We start from the raw sequence: 27,786 nt of genomic DNA, 5'->3' as shown, positions 1-27,786 counted from the left end.
AATCTCAACTATTGTTAAGTATAGTATAATGTATAAATGTAAAATATCCAATAATTTTTCAAAACTTTCAAACCACAACGTATCTATTTACTCATCACTATATATTTTTACCTGTAAAACAATTGTTACACAATGTCCCCATCTTTCGGCTTTTATTCTATATTATAATCATATTAAGTGGTTTAGGTTTAGGAAAAAATTATAACAAATGTGTTACTTATTGTTTATTTTTAAGTTTTTATATTATATATTCACACAGGGTAAAAAAATTAAGTACGATATACATAGACAATTTATAAACAAAACCAATACAAAAATAATAAGAGCATATATATTTTTTGGACAAAGTAATATAGACTAATAGTTAAGTTTTGTATTATATAAAATAAGTAAATCACACTGCAATACACTGTAAAAAATTGAAATGATTGATCAAACGTCTTACCACAATATAGATTTTTCAAAGATCATATTACAATATAGATTATAAATATAAGTATAATATAATAGTATTTTTTTTTTATTTTGGTCAAATTTTTAATATTATATAATTTAAGTAAAAAGAATTAATATATAAAAATAACATAGTAGGTAATCATTTTTCTTTCACGGCATGTTCTTTGACAGGCTGTAGATTGGTTGTCTCCGTGGATAAGGATCTAACAAATAATAAAGTGATGTATTAACTATATAAACGTGTAATTAGTATTCATTTATGAGTATGAGTAATGAGAAATACATTTCTAAGTTATAATTTTATAAATTATTTAACATAATATAATAGGTGCAAAGGTGTATTTAGGGGAATGTCCTGGAAGTTAACCCACTCAAATTTTTTTTAGTTCTATTCATTACGGAAGTATCGCAAAATATTGTTGACCAATTACAAAATATTTTAAAACTACTTTGAAAATTAAATAATGTACTGTTCTATTTAGAAAAAAAGCGAAATTAATTAGCCATGTTATCAATCAATTGGAAGAATCGCATGAAAGTAATCAATAGAAGATATTGGACGAACTGGTAACAAAAAAGACGTCTTCTTTTAATATTGTGAAATTGAAGTTTTTAAATTAAAGTGTTTTTTTTATGTATATCTATAAAATATTCGAACATACAAAATGAAGTAAATTGATATGAGAAATTACTTAGTAAATTTAAATGTTAAATTATTTTTAATTTATTCAGCCAAATTTTTTATACTTTGTTCTTGTCATAATTAATCAAAAAATTAAATAGCAATCTTAAGATTTTTACAAGAAAATTACCACTCATAAGGTGTATTTTATAATTAGGTATACATTTGTAATGAAACTATGATAATATTTCTAGAAAAAAAGAATTTCCAGGAGTCAGACCCCCCCCTTCTAATTAAAAAAAAATTCAAAGTATGCCACTGAATAGGTGTAGGTATATTTAGTTAGATACTTGTATGTAAATTAATAATTTAAAATTCAAAATAAACTATACTTTAAGACAGTAGCAATATACAGTTTCTGATTATTTATGGAGGTTAGAGTAGTCAATAATATAAATCCTCCACTCCACCTTAAGTTTAACTACATTTTTATAGAAAAGTTATAATTTATTCAATGTTTGTCTCATTATTACGTTTAAATAAAATTACAGGCTTTTTAAAGAAATAAAAATTATAAACACGACACTATATACTTATATACTCTGCTGTAGTATACCATTATAATTTATATATATATACATATGGATGAATATATATATATATATACATACATATGGATGTATCTTATATAGTTGTGTGAGTAAATTGTATTTAAACTACAATATGACTAATAGCATAAAAATACGATATTTAAATTATGTTATTTTAGGCGTATTAAAAAATAGTTGAATGCATATTGGTAAAACAATAATCGAATCCATACCTTGATCCAAACCAAGAGCACGCTCCGGGTGCCGAGTGTGAACGGTTGGATGACTGAAGTTTTCGTTTCGATTCGTCTGCTGCAAACGGATTCTGAAAACGATATAAAAAAAAATATAACACAATAATAAAGAAAAAGTGTTATACCATTATCAGTAGATATAATAATACATATTAAAATATATTATATAAGTACCTGCATTATCTAGATAGATACATATGTACAATACATCAATATGTTTCCATACCTATATCAATACGAGTATAATCTACACACGTATACTATTATTTAGATAAGTAGTAGATATTTATCAGTGAGTAGTGACAAATCCCCAATTGATGCAAAACTTGATGTTTTTTTTTTTAGGAGAAATATCCATAAAACTTTGTCAAAAAGTTTGAACATTTAATACATGAACCCATATAAGTTGTTTTAATAGATATGTAAAAATATTTAAAATATTTAGGCACAATTTATTTTTATATAAAGATTAGTAGATAATTCAAATTTTGACAAAATTCGTTAAAATAACAAAAAATTGATTTGCTGTTGAAAATTTATAAAATGTAGAATTTCTACATTTAAGATTTGAAAAATTAATAAAGTTTTTCATAAATACTTCATATTGAAACTAAAAATCTAAAAAATATTTAAGCAAGCATAATTTTTTTATAAATGTCCTAGTTGACCTACCGAATATCTATAGTAGCCTATAATAGTATCTGCCTGAAGCTATTGGGCTGTCATTATCGTTTTAATATCATTATAATAAATGAATAACATACCTACAACGGCTACAACCACTAGGTAACTAGTTTATGCATAAACAATAAACATAATGTATTATAACAGGTATATCGTATCTGACATATGTACTCACAAGGAACGAATGATTCTTCAACATAGCTTTAATCAGTATCAGGGTGTTAAGCTTAGGTATGGACTTGACAACGTTCATCATTTCCTCTTCGCTAACCTCGACCGGCTCCCGACAGTAGTTGTCCCGCTCAGTGGGTAGTACCTCGGCTCCCGCCCTAGTCACCCAGTCGTGTTGTTTAACGGCCGGTAATGTAATCCTAGTATCTGGATCCTTGTCCAGGAGGCGGTGCAACAGATGCACCAGTTGTGGAGACGTTTCTGGTTCGACCGGCCACTGCACTGGTTGTGTGAGAATCTGCTCGTGCACCGCCAGCACTGTGTCAGCAGTGTACGGCAACCGACCGTAGACGAACGCATACAACGTGCAACCCAGTGCCCACACGTCAAGCGCTCGACCGCTGTACGTTTTCGTCGACGGATCCAGCACTTCAGGAGCCGTAAACGCCGGCGTGCCTGCACTTGAACTCAACAAGTCGTCACTTCCATCGAATTCGTTGCATACGCCTAGGTCAGCGATTTTCACGTGCCCGCTTGCATCGATCAATAAGTTCGACGGTTTTATGTCCCTGTGTACGATCCGCTGAAAGTGTACTATATAAGAGAAAAACAAAAGCTGAATATAAAATATGATGTATTATTATTTATTATGCATAACTTTAAAACGACGAGTGACTTAACAGTATAAATATGACATATGACTATTATTTTGAACCTAATCTACATAATATTGTTAAGTAATTGTTTAGAGAATTTTACGATTTTTGTTTCAAAAACACGAAACAACGTTTTATAAAAATTTTAATGTATAATTATTGAATGAATATAGATTGTTTACAAACTTTTATATATCTAAATTATCATTATACTATTACTTACAATATTCTAAGCCCAATAAAATATCCCTGAAGTATGACCTGGCTTTTGATTCAGACATTGGAGGATCACCAGGAACTTGCATCACTTCTCCACGCTCCAATAATTCAAAAACTTCGACATAAAAAAATATTAGTAAATCACGTTTAATAAATGAAATTTAAACATTTACCCAAATAAAGATGATCTTCATCTGGATCCTCTAAAACTTCTACTAGTTTCACTACATTAGGATGATCAAGTTTTTTCAACAAAGCTATTTCCCTGTATACTTTGTCTAATGGGTTGGCCCCTTTACGTCTGGCGTTAAGTCTACCTATAATTTAGTAGTAATGATGAAACTGTAATTAGTGTAATTATACAAAATAAACAATACATATTTTTTTAAATATGTATTTATATTTCTATATAGTGAATTTTATGAGCACCTAAAAGAAATCTGTTTTTTCTTAATTTTACTGTAGTATAAAATGTATAATTCTATACAATTATTATATTGTGTAAATGCATATTACATTATTACAACTACATAACAATTATATTCTAAATGTAAGATTTTTTAGATTACAATAAAATTCATACAAAGAAAGTATAGTCAAAAAAATTGTGTCGAAATTATTATAGTAAGAGTAGTCAATCAGCTAGTAAATAATAAATACGAATAAATAAATGTAACTATAAAATGTTGTAGCATAGTAAATCATATTCGTATAATTTTATTCATCGGATAGCCATTTTAATATTATAAATAATTCCATATTACCTATATACATATTTATTCCAAAAATAGAAAAAAGTTATGAAATGTGTATGTATTGTTTTTTATTTTACATATATTTTTATACTTGATACAATATAATCATTCTTTTAGAAAATGATTTAAATTTAAATTTTCCTTTATCATTGAACCTCAATTAAAAGTACAAACGTTCTTCTGGGTATACGAACATTTTCATTAGAACAAAACTATCGATTTTAGTCAGTAGCATATATTTATATATATATTATATATAGTTAAAGTATATCCACTGAACTCTAATAGTATACTTGAACACATATTATTGCGCTTCACTTAATAATGAACGAAGCTGTACACAATATGGTTATCTAAACAAGACATAACTTATAATTAACGTATAGTACGTACCTAAACTATAAACGTCTATATTGTTACACATAATTTGTATAAATAGCTAGTAGATACATTATTATGTATTTTACTTAGAAAGAAAAATAACAACGATGAGAATATTATGATTAGGCAAATATTTTGTATATTGTGTATTTGTGTGTATAATGTAGACTGCAGAGTAATAATACACAAGTTAAAACATTTAAATTATTTTGGAATAAATTACCTATTTTTAAATAGGTAATATAAACATTTTACGAATTCACTTTAAATTATAATGTGGTATTTGCGTGTTTTATTAGGGTTTATTATAATTTTTTATGGTTATAGTTATAATTTTATAAATTATAAAAAAACGAGGGGGTAATAAATCATTAATATAAAATTAAATTTTATCATGTTGAAGTTTTGATGTAGTTGTAATTTTATAGTTTAAATCTGTTTGAATATAATAATATTACAGATTTAAATCCATTCTCAGTAAAATACTATAACTGCACATATTCGTTTTTCATTAAATATATCATAGACTTGGATAATTAATTTGTAGTCATTTTGACAGTGTCAGTATATTAGTTATAATTATTTTAAGAATAGTCTATGTGTATTGAAGGTTTTATTTTAATATATTTTGGTATCAATAGCTCCCTTACAAGTTACAATATGTCAAAATCAATGTAAACGTGTGTTCATTACCTAGTGTTTATTTTTCAATTATAATTTATGAATGTAAATTAAATTCTCAAATAAAATTGTCAACAACACTGAATAGTCAATTGTATGACCTATATACTCGGATTATATATAAAAAGAATAATGTCAAGGCATATAATATATAGATATAATTTAATGATTTTATAATAATATGTTGTCATGTTGATAAAATAATTGAATAATGTGTACCGGTACTTTCAAGTTATCACGACTGCCATTATTTTTTTACAAATTATTGAGTTACATATTATGTAAATTATACTAAAGCATAAGAATACGGTTGTCGTTAGATTATCTAACAGGTATACTTGTCATCATTACGATAACGATGTGTACGATAATGTATCAACTTTATTAAAAATTATCGTTCAGTAATAATATTCCTGTTTTATCATTGTTTTTTGTTATTTTTTTTTATATTATTAACAGTACTGAAACGTCTGAAACTTTTGTACTCTTAACCCAATGTTTCTACTAGAATCTAAATCCAACACGCACATCATAACCACTAAAAAATGTTATGTTATATCTATCTATATTTGCATCAAATCAGATTTAATATAACGTTTTAGTATGCTATTTTTAAAGATGCATTGCAAATTAATTTTGTGTTTACTATAATTTGTTAAATAATAAACAAACTTATAATACTAAACAATTTTAAAATCATAATTTTAATTATTTGATAGTTGGAATAATGGGCTAATGTTTTCATTTACGAATCGTATAATATATACGATAATTATTATTTGATTAATCTAAAGTAAAAAAATAATTTGTTCTAGTTTCAAATAAAATAGTCATAAGAACAGTATTATAAATAATATTACTACATTGTACATATCATTATATCAGTAAAGTAAAGTCAGTAAACTTGATTTAGATTATATTTATATGATGGAATTTAGTTTTGGAATAAATATATAAAAAATTAATTAAAATATATCTTGATTATTTATTAATATTTATATATTTTATATTTAATAAATAGAAACTTACCAAAACAGCCAGACTTTTTCATTAACTTTTTCTTCGATAATATTTTCATAGCCTAAAAATAATTTGAAATAAATATATAAATCGCATTAAAAGAGGTCATATATTATTTATATTCATGAACTAATAACTGATATCAGTAAATTAAATTAATTAATAAAAAGTAAATATTCAACTATTGTTATAATAGTTATATGAAAAAATATATGTATACATATTTTTTTCACATACGAGACAAAATTAGACTTACGTGTAAAAACAGAGAACATTTAAAGTTTCCTATAAAGAACATCTTAAAATTATATTGTACCTTTATTTACAATTGTCGTGCATTAAATTTTCATAGATCATAACATTGTATAGGCATTTAATAAAAAAAATGAAAAATAATGAATAACAGTAATACTTAGTTTCTTAAAGAAAGCTTTTTTAAGTTGAAAGTTGAAAATTTAAATATGAGTTAGAAAATAACAATAATTATTAAATTCATGTATTAAACATGAATTTAAAAAAAGTAATTTTATGAATGGACAATGTATCATTTATCAACATCATCCATACAATAATAATAATTGTATTTGTCAAGTTTAATAAAATAATTTATATAAATCAAATAACCATTCCACCTAGACTGATTAATTATTGTGATATTATTTAATATGGTTAATGGACAAATTACAAAAACAATTTACTGTGGAGACCTCGTTTAATTAATTTGGTCTTGATTGTTTACGTTCGATTAATTCCATCTGGATGCTTTTGAAACCGTTTAGAGTAAATTATAATGTCATCCAATAAATAATACCATGAGTCATGGGCAAAGTCAATGTATCTTAAATTCTAAACCTTTTACCTACCCAATTAAAATAAGCATAACAAACTTAATATCTGATTCTTTTTATCACTCTAACTACATATTTATTTATAATGACTTAATATTTAAACATTTTTCAAAAGGAAAAAGTCATAATATTATACAAATACTTACATAATGTTTGTCATCTAGTTCGTTGTACGCCAATTTTACAAGTCCATATGATCCCTAAATAGATAAAACAATAATTATAGTTAATATATATATAACTATAGTTATGTTAACTAATACTTTAAGTAACTATAATAATATTATAATATTTGTTAAAATATATTAGTTGACGTAAGTAATGTGTTAAATTTTTTTTTATAATTATTAAATATTTGAAAGGAAAATATTTTTAATTCAACTTTTAAATGCAAACAAACAAAATAATAATAATAAAAATTTTGGTTATTGTGTGTTATTTGTAAAAATATTTTTAACTTTTAAGGATATAAAACGTCACGAACTCGACATTTTAAAGGCCATTTATAGTAGATGTGCGAAAACAACATTGTTATTGTTTCTAGTTTAAATCGATGTTTTTTTCATTTAATAAACGGGTTATTGTTCATGATTTATTTTTTATGTTATTCATTTCAATAAAATTTTTAGTACATGTTTATACGAAAGTGATTGACTTAGGTGACATTTTTTTTTTTGCAATTTACAATTTATCAAATATTGGATTATTAAATGTCGACATATTTAGTAAGTATTAAACAATTATTGAATCTTATACATATAATTAGGTATAAAACTTCTTTTAATTTTCATAAAATCAAAAAAATTTATAGTAACAAACTATAGTAAAACATTTCTAAAAGTTTGTCTGGGGGGGGGGTACTATATAATATTAAAAACTAGTTACTCAATGTGAAATTATTAAAATTTAGCTATAATAAATATTAATTATGAATTGAATTAGTACAAATACTATGATTCTTAAAAATTGTATACTACAATGTGCTATATATTTATATGTTTATTAAATGTACTATAATATGAGGAATAATATATATTATCTAAATTATCAATAATTGTCGTGACATCGGTGGTTTGAACCGTTATAAATTCTAACGGGAAAATATTTTTTTTGCTATAAAGGCAACACATGATGAATAATTCACAAAAGATTTAGATTTCATAATTAAAAATATATACACGTAAACGTAAAGTTTATTGTTCCTATAAATCAAAAGAGAAAACGTAGATGATTAATTTTCAAACTTATATTTTAATATGTATTGTTTTAATAAATTTATAAAAATGATGAGAGTTTATAGTAGAAATAAATAAATAAATAAATAATTTGGATATTTTATTCGATAGATAAGTAAGAATAATAATAATAACTATAATAATATATAGGATACTTTTAATTAGTTATAAATTAAAACCTTGAATATAAGTTATAACTACTGCAATAATTAAATAATTTGTTAATTGGTATAAAAAAAAGATCGACAAGATAATTTAAAGTTAGTTAAAATAAAAATTGAAAATTTTTGATAAATATATGTTATTAATTTAAATTAGTTTGAAAGGATTACCACATTTTTAAATGATTTTAGATTTTTAGTTCGTCCATGTTTATTATACTTTCAAACTTATATCAATATAAAAAAATAAATATAAATTGTACAGCATCTATACGTCTATTTAATTGCTTACCATACTGGGTGATTGATTTACCATATATGAGTCAGCGATTTTAGTAAAATAAATATATAGTTATGGAGTTAATATTATGAAATTAGGTAATAGTTTTAACAGTTGTATATTACAAAATAAATTATCACTACTTTTAATAATACTTATAATTTAAAAATATTTTTTTACAGGGAATGAACTCAATTTAGACTCAAACAAATTTTTCGAAATTAGCTCATACCGAGTATAAGCTTAGTTAGTGATCAATTATGAACAATTAGTTTATTATTAACAGCCAATTAAAAATATGCATAATACCATTCAAAATGATATGTAAAGTTGTTTATTTATTGATAATTTTTATAATATTATTTTGGTGAGAAAAGTAATAAATAAACCAAGAAATAATATAATACATTGCAGGTATTTTAGAATTTAATAACTAATAAAAATGTCATGATAACTAAAATATTTTTATGAGTATAATAAGTAATTCTGAAGTATTAACTATAAGTATCTGTTATAACCTAACCCTACATACTTACAAATTAATCAAAACATCATCATATAAATATATGTAAATAATACATATTCAAAAACAATTTAAATATCAGCATTATGGAATTCAAACAGGTATTATAGTATCTGGTTTATATATAAACAGCTATATTCAGCTATACACAATTACACATATAAGGTTTATTATACCTATTATTTGGTATATTATTAGTGACTAATGAGTACAAATTAAATAATATAAAACCATACGCTGTTAGATCAATAATTATTTTGAGTAAATAATGTATACCTGTCCAATAGAGTCAATGAGTTTGTACTGGTTGAGCTTTTGATGAGCATTCGGATCGTCTAAGCTCTGCACGTTGACGGACACGCGACACTCGCGCAATGGCGGCCGGCGTCTAGCGAACCGCGGTGAACACGCGGGTGAGTAGGGCAAGTTCGGACATATTGGTCGCGGGGAGGTCGTAACCACCGTCGACGTCACAGATTCAGTCTTGATGCAGGCTACCCCTTGCGAATCTCGCGGGCCGTCAGTAGCTGTAGTGGTTCCTACAGTCGATTGCTGCGGATCGCACAGGTGGTGGTTGCTTACGGTTACCGCTGTGGTACATTGCTGCTGCTTAATGTCGTCGACCACAGCGGTAGATGTGGTGATCGCTGGTCTTTCTGGCGACGCCGATGAGTTCGTGTCCACTGACACTGTCGCATGTCTACTGCAAAACGGAAGACAAATATTGAATGAGACAATTTTTGTTGTTGTTTTGAATTCTGTTTCGTTTATTATAAATACAAAAATTGAGTGTATTGTATAATTATTATGTTTTTACAGCAAACATTCATTATCTTAAAAAGTATTAATGATTTTGAAAATATTATTTTAATATCTCAATTGTTGGAAAAACAATTATACATTTTTGGGGGTCAAAATTGGGAAACTTTTAGTACTCTCTGTACTCAAATAAACTCTTTTGATTATAACTGAACAAGTTTTAATTGTGTGTTTAAGAATTATCACTATTATAAGACCACATAATGGAGTTCAAACTCTGATGTAAATATCTATGCAACACCATTAAGGTGCTATAGGTGCGTAGGCGGTACCAAATTTGTAAAAATCGTACTATACATAATTTTGGGATAGAATTTGGAACTAAGTTATAAGTTGATTGCTAATCCTATCGAAAAATTTTTACATAATATTAGTATAACGTGACCATAAAATTTTTCCTCGAAGCGGGATACCGCTTGAATTGTAAATTTTAATAGGAAAACCATATAATTTGACGTAAAATGACAACAATAGAAAAATAGTAAAACAAAGCTGCAGTTACAATTAGGTACTTATTTTTGTATAGTTTTTATCTATGGACTATGGGATTTAGTGTTTTACAGTATATATATATATATATATACAAAATAGGTACATTATAAATTTATGATTTTTGTTGTGATCAATAAATATCTACCACAGGTCAACTTTTCTTAAACCGGAACATCTTAGGTTCTTTGGGAACAACGAGACATAAAGCTCGAAGCGGGACGTAAGGTCACGTTATATATAATTAGTATAAAAATATTAGTTTCTGATTTTTTTTTTTAAACGATTTTAAAATCGGGTGTCATAATATACATATCAGCCTGTTATTGTTGATTGTTGATCGATTTTTCATAAGGCATTAAGTCATAAAACCAGGTTGAATATTTTAATAAATATATCCACCACTATACACGTCTATACACAAACAAATTATCATTTGATATATGTGTATTACTTATATATATATTAGTTACTTAGTAAATGAGAAAAATATTAAATACAAAATCATATTGCATTATTAGATGATGGACGATCATATAATGGAATAAATATTATAAACAGTACATAAATATAAGCAGTTATATAATTGTTTGTCTCACGTGTAGACCATAAGAGAAGATTTTCATAGTTTGATAAATAAGAACAATTGATATAATACCAAAATTCTGCAGGATTAAGGTAGAGAGGATTAGAATTGTAGTACAAGTATCACCTATACTTTTTAGAATTAACAGATTGCTCTAGTCTCTAAGATATAAACAATTAAATTAAAATATTCCTATAAATAATGTCTTTCTATTTTAACTTGACAATTTACAAGGCAAATATTATATTATATTTTATTTTATTTTTATCGTCATCGCCAAAAAAAAAACTGCAATGTCACACGCAGGGACAAAAACGTATGAATATATGTTAATTTATTTATTAGATATTGTCATAATTTATTTAATTTGTATTCATAGAGAATTTTAGAGGGTACAATTAGAAAAGTGGTCAGTTTGAAACGAGCACGGTTCGAATAATATTGGAAGCGACTTGTTATATAAAAAGAATAAAGATCTTAAATCTTATCGGTTTGTTTATTGTATACCAAACCAATTGACTGTAATTTGTAGGTATATATTATTTATTTATTTGTTTAATAATAGATAACTTACATATAAATGTTTATAAGTTGATCATAAATATTAAATTATCTATTGATTAATAACTATATTTAACATCTTTAAAAAAAACTACCTGTTAGAAAACTTAATTTTTGTCGTAACTCGAAACAATAGAAATTTGTATATTTGTTACAATTAGATATTTGTTATTTAAAAAAATGTGTTAACGATTTATTTTAGAGTTATTTATAAACATGATTTTTTTAAATTACTTCATTTTATTTATGTAGTTTATAATATTATTAGTAAAAGAGGATCTTAAAGCTTTGGGAGTGCAAGAATGGAAGGGTATTGTTCAATATCGAGACTCGAGAGAGATGGAGTGATGTAGCAATGACAGAAAATACTTTAATAGAGTTGTAAAAGCCAATGAAGAAGAAAATTTTTTTATTATTGTATGTAATAATTATAATTAATCATAGTAGCAACATAAACTAAAGCCAAAATTAATATATAAATTAAACATTTATAAAAATAATATTATCTTTATAGAATGGGATAGTATTACTAACCAATTTTATTTGAAGTAATGTATATAAGACATGTATATATAAGACAACTGTTGTGTAGGTAGAATATATGTGTACATGTGTACGTTTATGTTACTGATTTAATATTATTATATTATATTCTTATTTTTTTTTTCATGTTCAATAGCTTATTATTATGTAAACATATATGCTGAATTATTTTTGTAAACCGTCAATCCATCATACAAGATTATGTAATATTAATATAAGTATATGCATTTAACAAAATAAATTTAAAGTTATGATAAAAATATTATACTGTAGGTATTTAAATTAAATCGACGAATAATCCTGTATACGTTAGTACTTAATTTTGTATTAAATATTATTTAATACAGGGGTTCAACTTGTATTTTTGGTTTATACAGGCTAAATTGGCTCTATCATCTATGTTTCTATAGTATATTTCATTGAAACTATTTATTTCATAAATAATATACAACATCAAATACCTGATCAAAATAATATCAGATATTATAAATAGTATTATACTATTATAGGAATTTTAGTTGGGGAGAGGGAATTTCAAAATTGTTCATAATAATCATGAATTATATAAAGTCAATTACACAAGAATATAGGTAGTAATTAGTAATTAATTTCAGTAAATGAAAATAATAAAATAAATGATACAATATAAAAGTTAATACTATATAACTGCTTATACAACTTCAATAAACAGTTTTTTAAATTACCAAATTTTGTTTAAAAGTTAATTTTCAGAAGAGGTTAGGGGGAGCAAGCACCCCCGTTGCCCCTCCTGTAACTACGCCACTAATAGTATACCAATATCTTAGATTCTGAACGGAGTGATGAATGTATTGATTTTACAATGATGTGTTATTTTATTTTTTTTTTCTGTCATTACGTTTTGGAGTAGAAATAATGCTTTGATTTTTAACTTCAGCGCTTCTTTGAAAAAGAAAATTCATCTAATTGGTACTTTGGGGGGTCAAAAGTAAAAATTTAGTAGTTTTCAAAAGCATCAGGAAATACCCTGAAAAAGTTACGGAAAAACGGGAATTTTTACGCATAACCACTTTTCGACAAAATCGATTTTTTGATTTTGCTGTAACTCAAAAACGAATAATTATAAATATTTGAAATTTTCCCAAAATGTTTATATTAGCGCTATCTATTTACGATTAAATTTCCAAAATATTTAGAATTTTTTTAAAATAAACTTTCCAAAAAATCTTTAAAATTTAATACAAGGTTTATAGTAAGTTGTTCTTATTGTGGTAAAAAGTCAAAAAATTAAAAAAATCGTTTATCACGATTTTTGTTTATAAACATTAAAAGTTCAAATGTTTACAAAACAATATATGTCAGAATCGCAAAAATTTGCGAGGAATTTTGAAGTTGAAAATTTATAAAATTTGTATGATTTTATCTAAGGTTAAAAACCTAACACAAGGTTTTCTATAACTTTTTCTTCAAATAACTGTACAAAAAAATCTCCAGCATCAATATAGAAAAAAATTTATGAGCGTATGAAATTTATATTCTTACAAAATGGGGACAAATTAAAATTTAAATATAGGTATAAAATATAATATATTTTACTAATTATTCTATACTGACAAATTATCTCCGTTCAGAATCATTTTTCTTATACAATGATACCTGGCATTGCATTCAAATTTAACTCATCCATTATAGTGACCTACTCTCCATCTCTACTATACAGCAGAGCGATACCCACTTTTGTCTTATTAATGTCTAAAATTATAACTATATAATATATCTAATTTTGAATAATATTAATGAAATTTATTAAAAACGAATTATATATTAATGTATTTAATACACGATAGGAATTTATTAATATGAAATTTTCACGAACATGAAATGTTTAAAATATTAAGAATTAATAGACCTAAAATATATGATTCATATTACATAGAAGACTTATTTATTGATATTATAAATAATTACAATATAATGTTAGGTCATTACTTAATGCAGTCACGATAAATTTCGATTTTCCCTGAATACAGCCTTTTACAAATATATATATGCATTATAACCAGATATGTAACCAATATAGCCTATACGGCACGCGAGTCACGTTCAATGTCTGTCTCATTTAATGATATAATATCATGTTTATAATGTCATTTGTTAGTAATTTAATGACCATAAGTTATTTTGTAATTTTGAGTAAGTTACCCAAATATATTACTATTAAAACCCTTTCCACGTTTCTATTCCAATCGCTATAAATTTAATAATGTATTGTAATTTATAACTGATAATAGTTTTATTGAACCAACAACCAACGCATCGATAATAACTATACAAAATACTTAGATAAAATGTATACGACAGTGGGTTACACTTACGTTATTTGAGCGCTGATGAGACGTGACGCTATAATGCCCGTTTTGATAGTTGGAAGACAAATACACATGTGCGATAGTCACATACTAATATAAGTAGGTGCATGCGATTATCAAATAATTAAAACACTTTTGAATGATTGTCGATTGATGTCGATAATGTTTGTACCAATTTTCTATTTCTACACGTCGATTTCTACGACAAAGCTTATAGTAACAGATACTTATACTACGTGGTACAAACGGTACATTCTATATGAATTAAAAATTAAAATAAAACGAGCCAAAATGATACACCAATCAACATTACACGGTTGTTATATAAAATATACGAAAAAGTTATATAGATTTTGCATATAAACTGATTTCAGAATCAGATCGAAAAAATTCGGACGTTATCATTTTGTTGGCTTTGGCACAACGTTACGTTTCAGGCATCAAAACGGTACTGTGCTGTGTGCGCTGCCTTAACGATGAGCTGTATAGTATAGTCACTACCCTTCTAAGCTTTTATGCGCATGTCAGTACAACAATAATAATATGATGTAGATACACGGGGTGGTGAGAAACGATAGTCTACTCCGGGCGAGTCATGTAGAATAAAGGGAGAACCTATACATACATATTTATTAATAAGAACAAAATAGCAAGGAACTTGTTAGCTGCTGTAATACTATATAGTAAGTTTTGAGTGTATCTCAAAATTATAAAAATAGACTTATTAAATTTGGATTCAATGATAATTTATTGTGTACGAAATAATCATTTATGATCATCATTTATTCCAAGAAAAATGTGTGTATTGTGTTGAGTAATATTATTATTCATATTAATGAATTGTTAATTTAGATTGAAATATTTTTTGCCAAAAACATAATAATATATACGACAATAACAATATAACTCAGAATGGTGTGAATAAATTTTTAAAATAAGTCTGAATATTTTGAAAATGCATTGTCTATATGTAAAATAATAATAAACATAATGGAGTTATATTAAAGCTACGATTGATATTTTTGAATTCCAATGAATTAAGGAAAATCGGTAACTTTCGTTGTATAATAAATATTTTATCAAAATTTGAACTTCATCAAAAATTTATAAAAACAAAAATGTTAACATATTATATTTTTTATATTTTTTAAATGCTGTAATACTTTTGAGGAATATTAAAAATATGTTTGACATAGAAATAATCGATTTCGTCGAACTGGTGAGTAAATATTATCAAATTCACGGGGTTTTTTTTTTTTTGTTAATTATTCCCAATTAATAAAAAAAATAGTACTCAACAAGATTAAATTTACTTATAAAAACCACCATTAAAGTTAAGCTTTAATATTAAATTATCTACAGATTAACGACTAACAATAAAAAATAAATAAAAACATATCATTATAAAATGTCCACTAAGTATTTGAAATTAATAGTTGGCATTTAAATTTAGATACTTGTGTTTGTTTCGTACATGTGATAGGAGAATACATAAATAGGAAGTATAGGAAGTCAATATTGTAGCGAGTATTGAGTAGTGAATAGAAACTAGAATTTTGATGCATGGAATTGTAAATGTTTAATGGACCGTTCAATGTTACAATGTTCCATTAATATTTATTAAAAGGTACATACGATTAAAGTATAAAAAAAAAATGTTACATCTAAATTATTAGCCTAATACAAAGAGTATAGTATTAATAAATTACACACCTGCAGATTAGTATAATCAGAGGGTGTTACAAGGGGGTAGAGGGTTTGATGGAAGCGCTCTCCTTGGATCTAATAAATATTTTTCCTCCACTGAAGAAATATTTTAGAGGATATCATATATTCACATTATACGCATTATAATAATTTATAAAAGTACTTAGGATATGCAAAAAAATTAAAATATCGTAAAAGTCCAACGTACAAACACAGATAATTTCCTTACTTTAGGTTAGGTTAGATTATAAATAAATAAATAAAAATTAAACTTATAACACGACTGTACAATTGGTTAAGCTAATAGAATATTTTAAACGTTAATTTGTATATATTTGTAAGATAGATAGATGACACGCGGATTAGAAGTTAGTCCTCCTAAAGAATAATTTTGTATTTTAAACCAAGACACAAAATCACCACTCCTTTAAATTACTTCTGTATCAGCTACTGAGATCATAATAAATTATATACATACTATAATGTTTTAAAGTAAATACATATTATATCAAAAGAGTTATAGATTCAAGGTCGTTATTTTAGTATAAAGATAATTTTTAGTCACTGGTTACAGTGATTACTTACAACATATACTTTTAACGATTTTTTTAACTATAATATTAGATATAAATATATAATAATAATCATATAAAATGCTAAAAAAAAAAAATATACGTCAGAAATATTAAAAGTGTCTTTGCATAATAACTTTCTCGTAAACACGTTTTAGTAAAGTGCTAATAATACACGTATTACTGGTTTTGATGAATTAAACTTGTCAATATATTCAAATGTATTACAAAGTATTTCTATCCGTCCACCTAATGACCCCAACAATTCCTACTTGAAATAAAACCAACATAATATATATATATATTATGTATACATCGGCTAACATACACACAATGATGTGCTACGAAAAAAAATCAAATGACATTGAGACACAAACACATATTATATTATAGTATACAAGACTTTATGACGTGTATGATGTTTAACAGTGGGTAACTGTGTAAGAACCTACCTGATTGCATCTGTGGAGGCAGTAATGCTACTCGTTAACCTACAGCTAGCAACCACATCTACTGTAGATGGTTTCCAACCCGTTATCGAAGTAGCTGTAACATACAAAAAAAAATATTCTTTTTAATAACTATTGAAATAACATATTGCATAGATAGATAGTAATAAATTATGAGTGTAGCAAATCGTTTTAAATATATATTTCAATATTTGGATACATCATATACATTTAAAGGATAATTAATATAATAATATTATTATATATTTATTTTATTTTTTTATTAAAATAGCATATTATAAATATATTATAATTATTATTCTATGGTAAAAAATTGAAGATATTAAATAAACATATAATAAATGTGGGTAGGATAAAGTGGGAGGGGCTAACTTCACGTTCACAATAATAAAGGTATATGTACCTGCTATTATATGTACATGGTGGACGGTGGTGATAGGTATTTTTTTAATGAAAAAATGTTCGTTTTATCGACATATTATATCCGATGAACCATATAATATATTAATTTTTTTTTTTTTTAATTAGCCAAATATATTAATATAACACAATTAGTAGACACAGAATGTTTATACGATTTTTACAATGGGTAACCGCTGTTAATGTATATATACGTCCTATATAACATGCCCAATACCGTAATATAACAGTATTTATATTTAAATATGTTAATTAAATGTTAGAGTTAAATGATTAGAATTATACAAATAGTATAATATATATGAGACTATAGATTACTAGAGAGTAGAGACATACAGATGATCGACACTCAGAACTCCACCATAAAATATACGTGTATTATGTGTGTAAAATACTATAAATTGTAATATATATACATTATATAATATATTAATATCTATTATCATAGAAGATAATTTGCGTCAATAATGTATTATTATTATTAATACAATGAATTAATATCACATGGATATAATTATTTTCACGCTGATCCATTTAAATATAATAATAATTAATTATATATTATGAATTATAATAAATTGAGGCCCGTCGTCCGCCATCAATGCCCTGCTGTAATTTTTATACCTATATAGCCGTATTTGTATGCAATAATGTGTTCATGCACTATATGCAGTGTGCACGTCACGCATTTTGGGGCGCTCGGGGCAAGGTGTTTTTAGGCTAGGTCACGGGTATAGGTAGTATATTATACTAAATAGCATAGTTTAATCGTAAAAAATATACATAGCCACTTAAAATAATTATTACTTCTGACATTATAGTCATTAGCATCACCCCCAGCAAAGAAAATTTAAACCACAATCCTTCATATTATATTTTAAGTATGTACCACTGTACCAGGAACTTATTACATAAATATTAGGTATATTATAGGTATTCTAGTATAATAATAACTACTATATACATAAGCCTTCTATAATGGACTATTGTTGGATATTATTTTTTGATGTGTACAAACGTTTCGGGGCCGCATATTAACGAAGAAAATTTTCATAATATGGAACCGTATTTTTCAGGGAAATAATTATCCGAATTAGATTTCTTGTAAGAAAAAATATTTCAAAATAATGGTTTAATAAAGGAAAAAAGCGTATAAGTAACGATAATTATGTTGTGTGTGTAAATATTAAAATGTTTATATAAGGTGTAACAAGACTATTTAACAAACTACAAATGTTACTTTATTTGTTAAATAGTCCTGTTACACTCTGTATATATAAATATAGTTTTTATATAAATAAATAATAGTATAATATAATGATTAAAAATAATAGTTATATTTCAATATCAGTTAACAGGGGACCAACAATAGACTATAGTGACTTTGTACGCATGAATTCGCAACTAATATGATTGAGGTGGAATAGATAATTTTATTTTGATATTCGTACCAAAGTCCTAAAAAAAAATTATAAATATAATAATAACTGTAACGAGCGTAACGAACAAAATGTATAATAGTACATATTACTTCAATTACATTACACGCGTCATTTTATCTTAGTTCGTCATATTATTATCAATAAAATAAACAATGATAAACAATTATTTTAAGGTCATTTGATATGATATATACATATATATATTACATGTAATTACTAATTAGTTATGCATTATGAGTTATGACAATGAAAATAATTCATCTCGTTTAGCATTTAATATAAATGTAGATTTTTGATTCCTATTTAATTAATAAATAAAAATAAATAAATACAAATTTATCCAAAAATTTCAAAAATAATATTTAATAAAATATAAAATATAAAATGTAGGAAAAATTATTAATAAAGTAAACAATAAAAACATATTTAATGAATGTAAGCAGAGCACAACTGAAAATAAGTGTTATCTTATTTTAGAAAGTTTAAAATCCAATTTGAAGAACAAAAGTAATATCATTCAGTTCTTTAAACAAAACTAGTATATTGTTAAAACTTAATAAAACTAATAATAATACTCAACAAAGTATAGATAATAATATATTATGAATTATGATTATATCAATATTATTCATTACATCACTGTTATTATAATTATCATTTATTACTAATATTATACAAACAATCAATTCTACAGTAAATATGTAAATAATAACTATGCTTTAATCTAAAAGTTTGTTGAATTGATTTTATTTTATTATCATTTAGGCATTACGCTTAATCATAATTTGTTAAGAGGACGTCATTCTAGAAATTTTAAATATTAAAAACATTTCTTGTACATTTAAAATAACATAATCCTAAGTGGTTTTAGAGCTAAAACACCAAATATAAAGAATGAAAGAAAACAATATTTTGGACTTTTGGAGCATATAGGTATTATCAGGGATTAATAAAATATTTAGTATGAAAAAAGATACAGCCTCTTAAATTATTAAAAATAACTATGACTACTTCTAATTTAAGAAAATTACAAAACATATGATATCATATATAATATAACGCTAATTACCTAATTGTGAAGCTGAATTGTCAGCAAAAACATGAATAATATAATTACTTTTCTAAACTATAGGTAGTTAAAAGTAATTTTTAACTATAGTTTTCGGTATTGTTTTATCGTCCTAATAGTTAACTGCTGTTTATTCATTTACCAGCTTATTAATATTGGTTATCAATAATTATTATTATGACAGGACGATGAAGTTATCCAAAGTTTATCAATAATATATGTATTATATATTAGGTATCCATAAACGGAATAAACCTTGATAGTTAACCATCGGCCATCGGTATAATATGATAATATGTACCTACTAATATTTGAATATGACGTGATAAATTTACCTATCTAAAATTATTCATGAAATTGTTAAATAAAAAATAATTTATAATAATTTAATATTATCTACTATTAATTAGATAGGTATAAGTATAAAACATATAATACGTTTAATTGTTTTAATTAAGCACACAAGTAAGTTTTTTAACTATTACAATTGTACAACTATACTAAATATTTAAGATGCTATTAACTATAAATATAAATAGTCTTATAATTTATAGTTAAATCACCTAATAATTCCTTTCATATTGTTTCATTCTTGTAGACTTAAGGATTTTAACTTTTATTGTGCGAATATCTAAACCGATACTCCAATAGAATAATATAATATTCATAATTTTAAATTTAAAACATTACGTGATACACTGATAGATTTGTTTAGTGACTAAATAGATATTAGATATACTCTACAAAATTGTATAGTATAATATATTGTAATATATAATATAAAACATACATAATTTGAAAATATATACAATGCTGAAATGCTGAATTCAATGGACTCTGTTGCTTATTAATTGGTCTCTGCGAATAAATCTGAATAGTGTAATTATAATTGAAGGATTAATTATTATTGTCTGCATCATTATATATGTACATAGAAAAATGAAAAAATAATTGAATTGTAATATTTTAAAATTGATTTTGTTTTTCCAATACTTTTTGGTTTACAATTAATATTAACAGAATTTGTGCAATATTCTTTAAATTTTCAAGCCTGATATTAGTGACATAGGTAACTATTGACATCTAAGTTAATTTCTGAAGATAGTATGGTATGGCCGGGATTGAATTCACCAAGTGTATGTATTTGTATAACATAGGTAATTTATACATAATAATCTTAGTCCGTTTAGTATTAATAATATATAGATATAGCAAGAACTATTTTCGTCTATATATTGCATGATAGAGAAAACTGATTTTATAAATTATACATAGCACTGAAATTCGTTTCCCGAGACAAACACTCACAATACAGATACACTAGTAATATAGTATAATATCTATTAATGTATAATATTATATAATAATATAGCTAGTATAGAATAAGCTATTACCTACTGATATATAGTATGTATACTTAGATATTTATATACTGTTCATCAGATACCTATATAGTATTATTTATGTGTATATAAATTTAATGAAATATTTTGTTTCAGAGCGGTTGCTTAATATGTTTCAAATTAATTTTTTTAATGTGACAGAACACATAGGTTGTACACGCACGCGTGCATATTATAAAAATAAATTTTACAAACATTCTTACACTAACCTACCATTATGCCTAGGTACTTATATGTAAAATGATTCTATTGCAAATAACTACATTAAGTGGGTCGCCGCGATCTCACAAAGTCGCTAACAAAATGTTAACATATCAATATACTGTATATAATATACATAATGGCGTTGTATATATTAATATTATAAATATATATAACATGCATGTAATATATAGTGATGTTGTGTAAATATAATACAATATAATATATTTACACTACGAGTTTACAACGATCAACTCTACTCGCAAAATATGTATAGACATTTATTATTACATCGTCACAAGTGAAAATATTTGAAAAAGAAATCATTTTTTTGTTTCTGTAATATACGTATAATATTATAATCATACCTTGTACAGTAGTCATAGAGTCGCCTTGCATGCAAGCCAGTACCGTTGTCGATATATATGTAATAATAATGTTTCAGGTTTATGTGGTCGGTCACTGAAACAAAAAATTATCAGTTAGCCTCAAAAAATAACTGCATGGTATTGTGATAAAAAAGTACAACAAATATTATATAATACATTTCACACGAAACAATACATTATTATTTTATTTTGTGGAAGATTACACCATGAATATGTTCTCTGCTATTGCAAGCATATGTAATAATAACAAGAGTACATTAAAACGACGGTGTCATCGGATAAAATGGACTTTGGTCAAATATTATATAAATTTCAATAATACGTGCGAATTTAAATTGTAGGTATACATACGCATAAAAATAGGTAATATTTATGTTATCTAATCCGGTTGTTTTTGTTTTTAAATGAATACCTACTACATGCATAGTATTACAATTTATAATTATACATGTAAGTAAATAACTACACATGTACGCCCTGAAGACGTGGTATTATTTTTCGTCAATAACAATATGCGTGTAGATCTAACGATTTTGAGGCTACTGGTAAAAAATTGGGTGTAATTAGTATACAGGATGGTCAGGATGATTCATTATACATGATCAATCCCCATTTTCCTATTCTTAATTTAATAATAAATTTATTTTATATTTAAATACTGATCATCGGAATTTTTAGGAACACTTAAATTTTAAATTAATAACATTATTATTATAATATGTAAATAATACGTCCAATGTTCATTTAAGTGGTATCATATTTTGACGAATAATTTTAACAAAGTTAAATAGTTTCTAAAGCTTCAACTTAATAAAAATATTTTAAATCAAAAGATAATAATATGTTTAAACTTTAAATTATACCTAATAGACACAGAAATTTAACCGGTTATGCATTTTTATTTACTTATGCTCGGATTAAAAAATGTTCAATGTAAAATAACAATAACATTTCATTTTTTTTTATATAATTTGTATTTATGTAAAAATATATACACATATTGATTTTAGTATTAAAATTTAAATCATTGTTATTTTTTAGTTACATTATTCATGGTATAATATATAAATAAATATTATATTTTAAATTTATAAAGAGTAGTATCACGAATATTTATTAGATTACTATTAACCTTATTAGTTATTACTATAGATACCTTACCCACCTACCTATACGTACTCACTTTATATCATTTTTATAAAAATATGTCGTGTGCTACAAATCAAAGTTTATACATTTTGTAAAAATGTTAAACAAATATTAATAAATTAAAATAGTTTAGTATTATTATATTTATTAGTTGATATATTAAGCATTAAAAATTCAAAATATTAAGTAGTATAATAATAATAGAACATGTACCTACATATATACTATTATAGTTCAATATACATAAAAACATATTTATTAACAAACTTAAGATGTTGAGTAGTTGATGATCTATAAAATAATACTTCCAATACTGTTATGGGTGAATTTTTAGGTTATAGCTAGAGGTTGGATTTTTGTTAAATGGAAGTAAGATGTATGTATTTTTACGACTCACAAAACATTGAATTCATAAAAACTATTATATTTTCTATAAAAAAGCATTTTTTATAGGGTTTAGGGAATACTTATTACGTTACAGAATATTTGAGAATAAAAAATATCATAATATTTAAAGGATTTTAAGAGGATATAAATCCGACTTCTAGTCATATCCAAAAATGTGGCAGATTCAAGGGGGGGGGAGGTCAAGAGTCCCCCTTTGACAGTTAAATTATATTTATAAGTCCTAACATAAAATCCTAAATATTGTGTTTACAAAATTATATGATATGAATATATGATAAATAATAATATGAAAAAAAATCCTAGATACACCACTGAATTTGCTATCAAAAACAAACCTCAAAGTTAAAGATTGAAACATTTTATTGACTATTTATCGTATATATCACGAACAAAAAAAAAAAAGAAAGAAAATCCCACATATTTCTAAAATCAATATTTTTATTGCTCTACTTAGAATCTAAAACTAATACATGACTAATATTTAAAGGAAAATAAATAATAGATATGATTCTATGTCAAAAGCAAAGTTTAAGAAAAATGAAAAGTACCTATTTTTAGGTAAATTAACAGTTCTTAAAAGTTGGGATAATAATCAATATTATAATTTATTACATTGTATATCTAATTAATTTATAATATCACAAAGTCAGAAAATGTATCTACCTACTGGCTACTTATTCAACTTATTATTTATTTTTATATTTAACGCATTTCTTATATAATTGTTTAATGAAAGGTATTACAAATTCAAAATGAGAATATTTTCTGCAATATTAAACTAAAAAGATTTAATTATTTTGAATACTGATCTGAATAGGTATTAGTAGTTATAAATTAATATTCTCTAATATAGTAATATGTGTAAATATAATTTTATGATCGGGATTTTGTTACAGTATTTGTTGCATATTATGAAAAAATGTGATGTGAAAGTAACTGCTATATAAGCAAAGATTCATCCTAAATATTAACTAACTGCTACTGATTATTAATTTATAAACAACTTAAAAAAAAAACAACTTAACAACTTAATTATGACCAAATCAAGTTTTTTATATTATATAGTTGTATCTACTAAGATAACTAAATAGTTTATACTTTTATATTTATATTAACTAAAATCATAATTCGTCCGACATTATTTTTTTATTAAATATTTATATTGATATAATAAATATAAAAATAAGATTCCAAATATTTTATAATTTATTTACGAGTTCATACGTATAGTTCCACAAAGTCACAATACAATAAAGGAAATAAAACGTGACTAAAATAAAAAATGAGAAATCGATTTATTTTATTATTTATTCCTTTGCTCAATGGCTTCTACTCATTAAGCATTCACGTGATCATATCAATATGTTTTCAGACCATCGACGTTTTATTTACAAGTCAAGGCACGATTAATTTACGTCATAAGTAAATAACATATACCTACTGATATACTGAAACAAAACTTTAAATATTTTTAAGATAAAATAAAATATACTTAATACTTACTATTGTTTATTGTGTTTATGTATGTACAATGCACATAAATATAATAAGTAAATATTGTATAAATATTAATATAATTATTTCGGTATAAGTAAAGGTATACTTAATACTTATACTTATAAAGGCTATAAGGCTATAACCTAAATAACTATACAAGTAGTGATACCTTTAAATCAATCAAAGAGTAATAGTCGTATTGGTTATAATTAAAATAATAAAAATGTTTTATAAAACAAATTATTTTTTTGGAAAGTACTCTTTTTAATCTATTTTTCAATATAGTTTAGAAATGCTTCGTTTAAATAACTTCCGTCCAGTTTGTAAACACCAGTCGCTTGAGGCATTTTTCATTTCTTCATCAGAATACTATTGCTCATTTACTAGCTCATTTTTTATGTGGCCAAACACATTAAAATTACAAGATATCAAATCAGGACTAAAACGAAAGTGTTCCTAAACTTCCCGCTTACATTTCCGGAGAATTTTTTTCGTAAAATTCGCTATATGTGGAGTTAAGTTGATAGAGAAACACAGCTCCTTTTGAAAGTTTCCCTGATCGTCGATCCTTATGGTTATGGCATTTTTCAGTTTCTTCAAGATTTAATAGTAGGTGGCCGAGTTGATTGTTATATCTTTTGGCATAAATTCTAAATAGTAACAACTTAATTATCAAAAAGAACGTTAGGAGTTTCAGTAGATGCTACGACTTAAGATTTTTATTTCGTGGTGAAGTTGTGTATTTCATCGAATTTCTCATTGATTCTATAGTTGAAAATTATGAACCCCCAGTTACACACCTCTCTGTGAATTTTAACTGGCTTAACATTTTTTAACTATAAAAATCTGATTACTGTACGAATTTATACTTTGAATGACGTAACTACAATGCTAGCCATGATGGTTAGTTAATAACTTATACGATTTTCAACAAAGTTCAATTTCACTATCTATGTTTTGTAATAAACTATTCAAATAATGTTAGCACAAAACTTCATCAAAAAATATTAAATTAAGAAAATGTATGGCTCAATTTACTTTTTAATTAACCCTCGTATATACAAGTATAAGTAAACTCTATATAATATTACCTTATTGTCTTTATTCTAAAATGAGTATAATTTAAGTTTAAACTTTATAATTTATATTAATATATAAAGTAAGACTGTTAGGTTAAGATTTTCACGGTAGCATGGAGTTTTGGTAACAACGGAAATGCGAAATTACACTATACCGGTATTATTAAAGTATATTATATTACACAATAAAAAAAGCAACTATTCAAATACTAAAATTAGCATTATTTTTCATTAAAATAATAATTTTAAAATTATATAGGAACATTGTATATAAAGTATAATATTATTATAATGCAATTAATTAAAAAGCATGGTTAAATCATAATTTAATATGTATCTTAATACTTATGAATCATCATAAAATGTTATACATTACAAAACTAACACTTATAAATTATAAATTACAATACATTTTTTGAAAATGTATTATAATAAATTATGAAAATTAAATTTCTCATTTTAGGCAATACGACTATACAAAGTGCCCGCGAGGATTTACTCATTTATCTCCTAAACTAATGGAGATATCATAATTTTGGTTTTTCAAATAAAATTCAAAGGGACAAGAATTACAAATATTTCATGTTTTAATTTATTTTAATGTTTTGGTAAAAAAGTTAAAAAATATATTTATTTTTTTTCAAAAAAATTGAAGATATTTTATAGAGTTGATTATTCTGAAAATATTGATGTTTCAACATTTTATTATCATTAATACATTCTGATTTTTTAGTTTCGAGAAGCCAGCCATACGAGCATGCGAGTTATATGTTTGATACAATGATACCATTGATACCGTATTATATCGTATTAAATAATTGGCAATTTTTTTCGAAACTAGAAAAAATATTAAAAATCAGTAACTTAGGAGAGTTTACATGTTCCCGTCTGCCCGTCAGGTAGTAAAGGAGTAGACCCGAGAGAGTTTACCATCGGGAGAGTTTACAATCGCCCTGTATAGGTACACTTGTAAACTTGTTTATATTGTAGTATGAAGTTCAGTATTTAGTATTTACATTTTACAATTTAAACAAAACTATTAATACTACTATAGTACTATTACTACTGTTACTAGTTTAAAATATAGAAAAAATAAGA

General features: G+C 24.8%; 1 protein-coding gene across 6 annotated transcripts in view; it reads right to left on the bottom strand.

The window, feature by feature from the left end:
• Window positions 1-523: 523 nt before the first annotated feature.
• LOC113550170 (calcium/calmodulin-dependent protein kinase kinase 1) overlaps window positions 524-27,786 on the bottom strand; it is a 38,878-nt gene continuing 11,615 nt past the window's right edge. For 2 of the 6 annotated variants that reach the window (XM_026951864.1, XM_026951863.1), the window contains exons 2-11: window positions 22,535-22,628; window positions 17,614-17,707; window positions 9,813-10,239; window positions 7,484-7,537; window positions 6,499-6,550; window positions 3,826-3,969; window positions 3,657-3,767; window positions 2,782-3,371; window positions 1,902-1,993; window positions 524-659 (exon numbers count right to left, since the gene is read on the bottom strand). In XM_026951864.1, the coding sequence (XP_026807665.1) occupies window positions 596-659; window positions 1,902-1,993; window positions 2,782-3,371; window positions 3,657-3,767; window positions 3,826-3,969; window positions 6,499-6,550; window positions 7,484-7,537; window positions 9,813-10,239; window positions 17,614-17,707; window positions 22,535-22,565 (1,659 nt within the window). In that variant the 5' untranslated portion in view covers window positions 22,566-22,628 and the 3' untranslated portion in view covers window positions 524-595. Of the gene's footprint in view, window positions 660-1,901; window positions 1,994-2,781; window positions 3,372-3,656; window positions 3,768-3,825; window positions 3,970-6,498; window positions 6,551-7,483; window positions 7,538-9,812; window positions 10,240-14,888; window positions 15,319-17,613; window positions 17,708-22,534; window positions 22,629-22,711; window positions 22,739-27,786 lie in introns of those variants that run through there. The other 4 variants (XM_026951865.1, XM_026951866.1, XM_026951868.1 and 1 more) reach the window with 4 other exon arrangements.

Source organism: Rhopalosiphum maidis, chromosome 1, assembly GCF_003676215.2.
Source record: "Rhopalosiphum maidis isolate BTI-1 chromosome 1, ASM367621v3, whole genome shotgun sequence".
NCBI classification, from domain to species: Eukaryota; Metazoa; Arthropoda; class Insecta; order Hemiptera; family Aphididae; genus Rhopalosiphum; species Rhopalosiphum maidis.
Note: the sequence above shows the minus strand (reverse complement) of the source record. Positions and strands in the feature narration are given on the sequence as shown.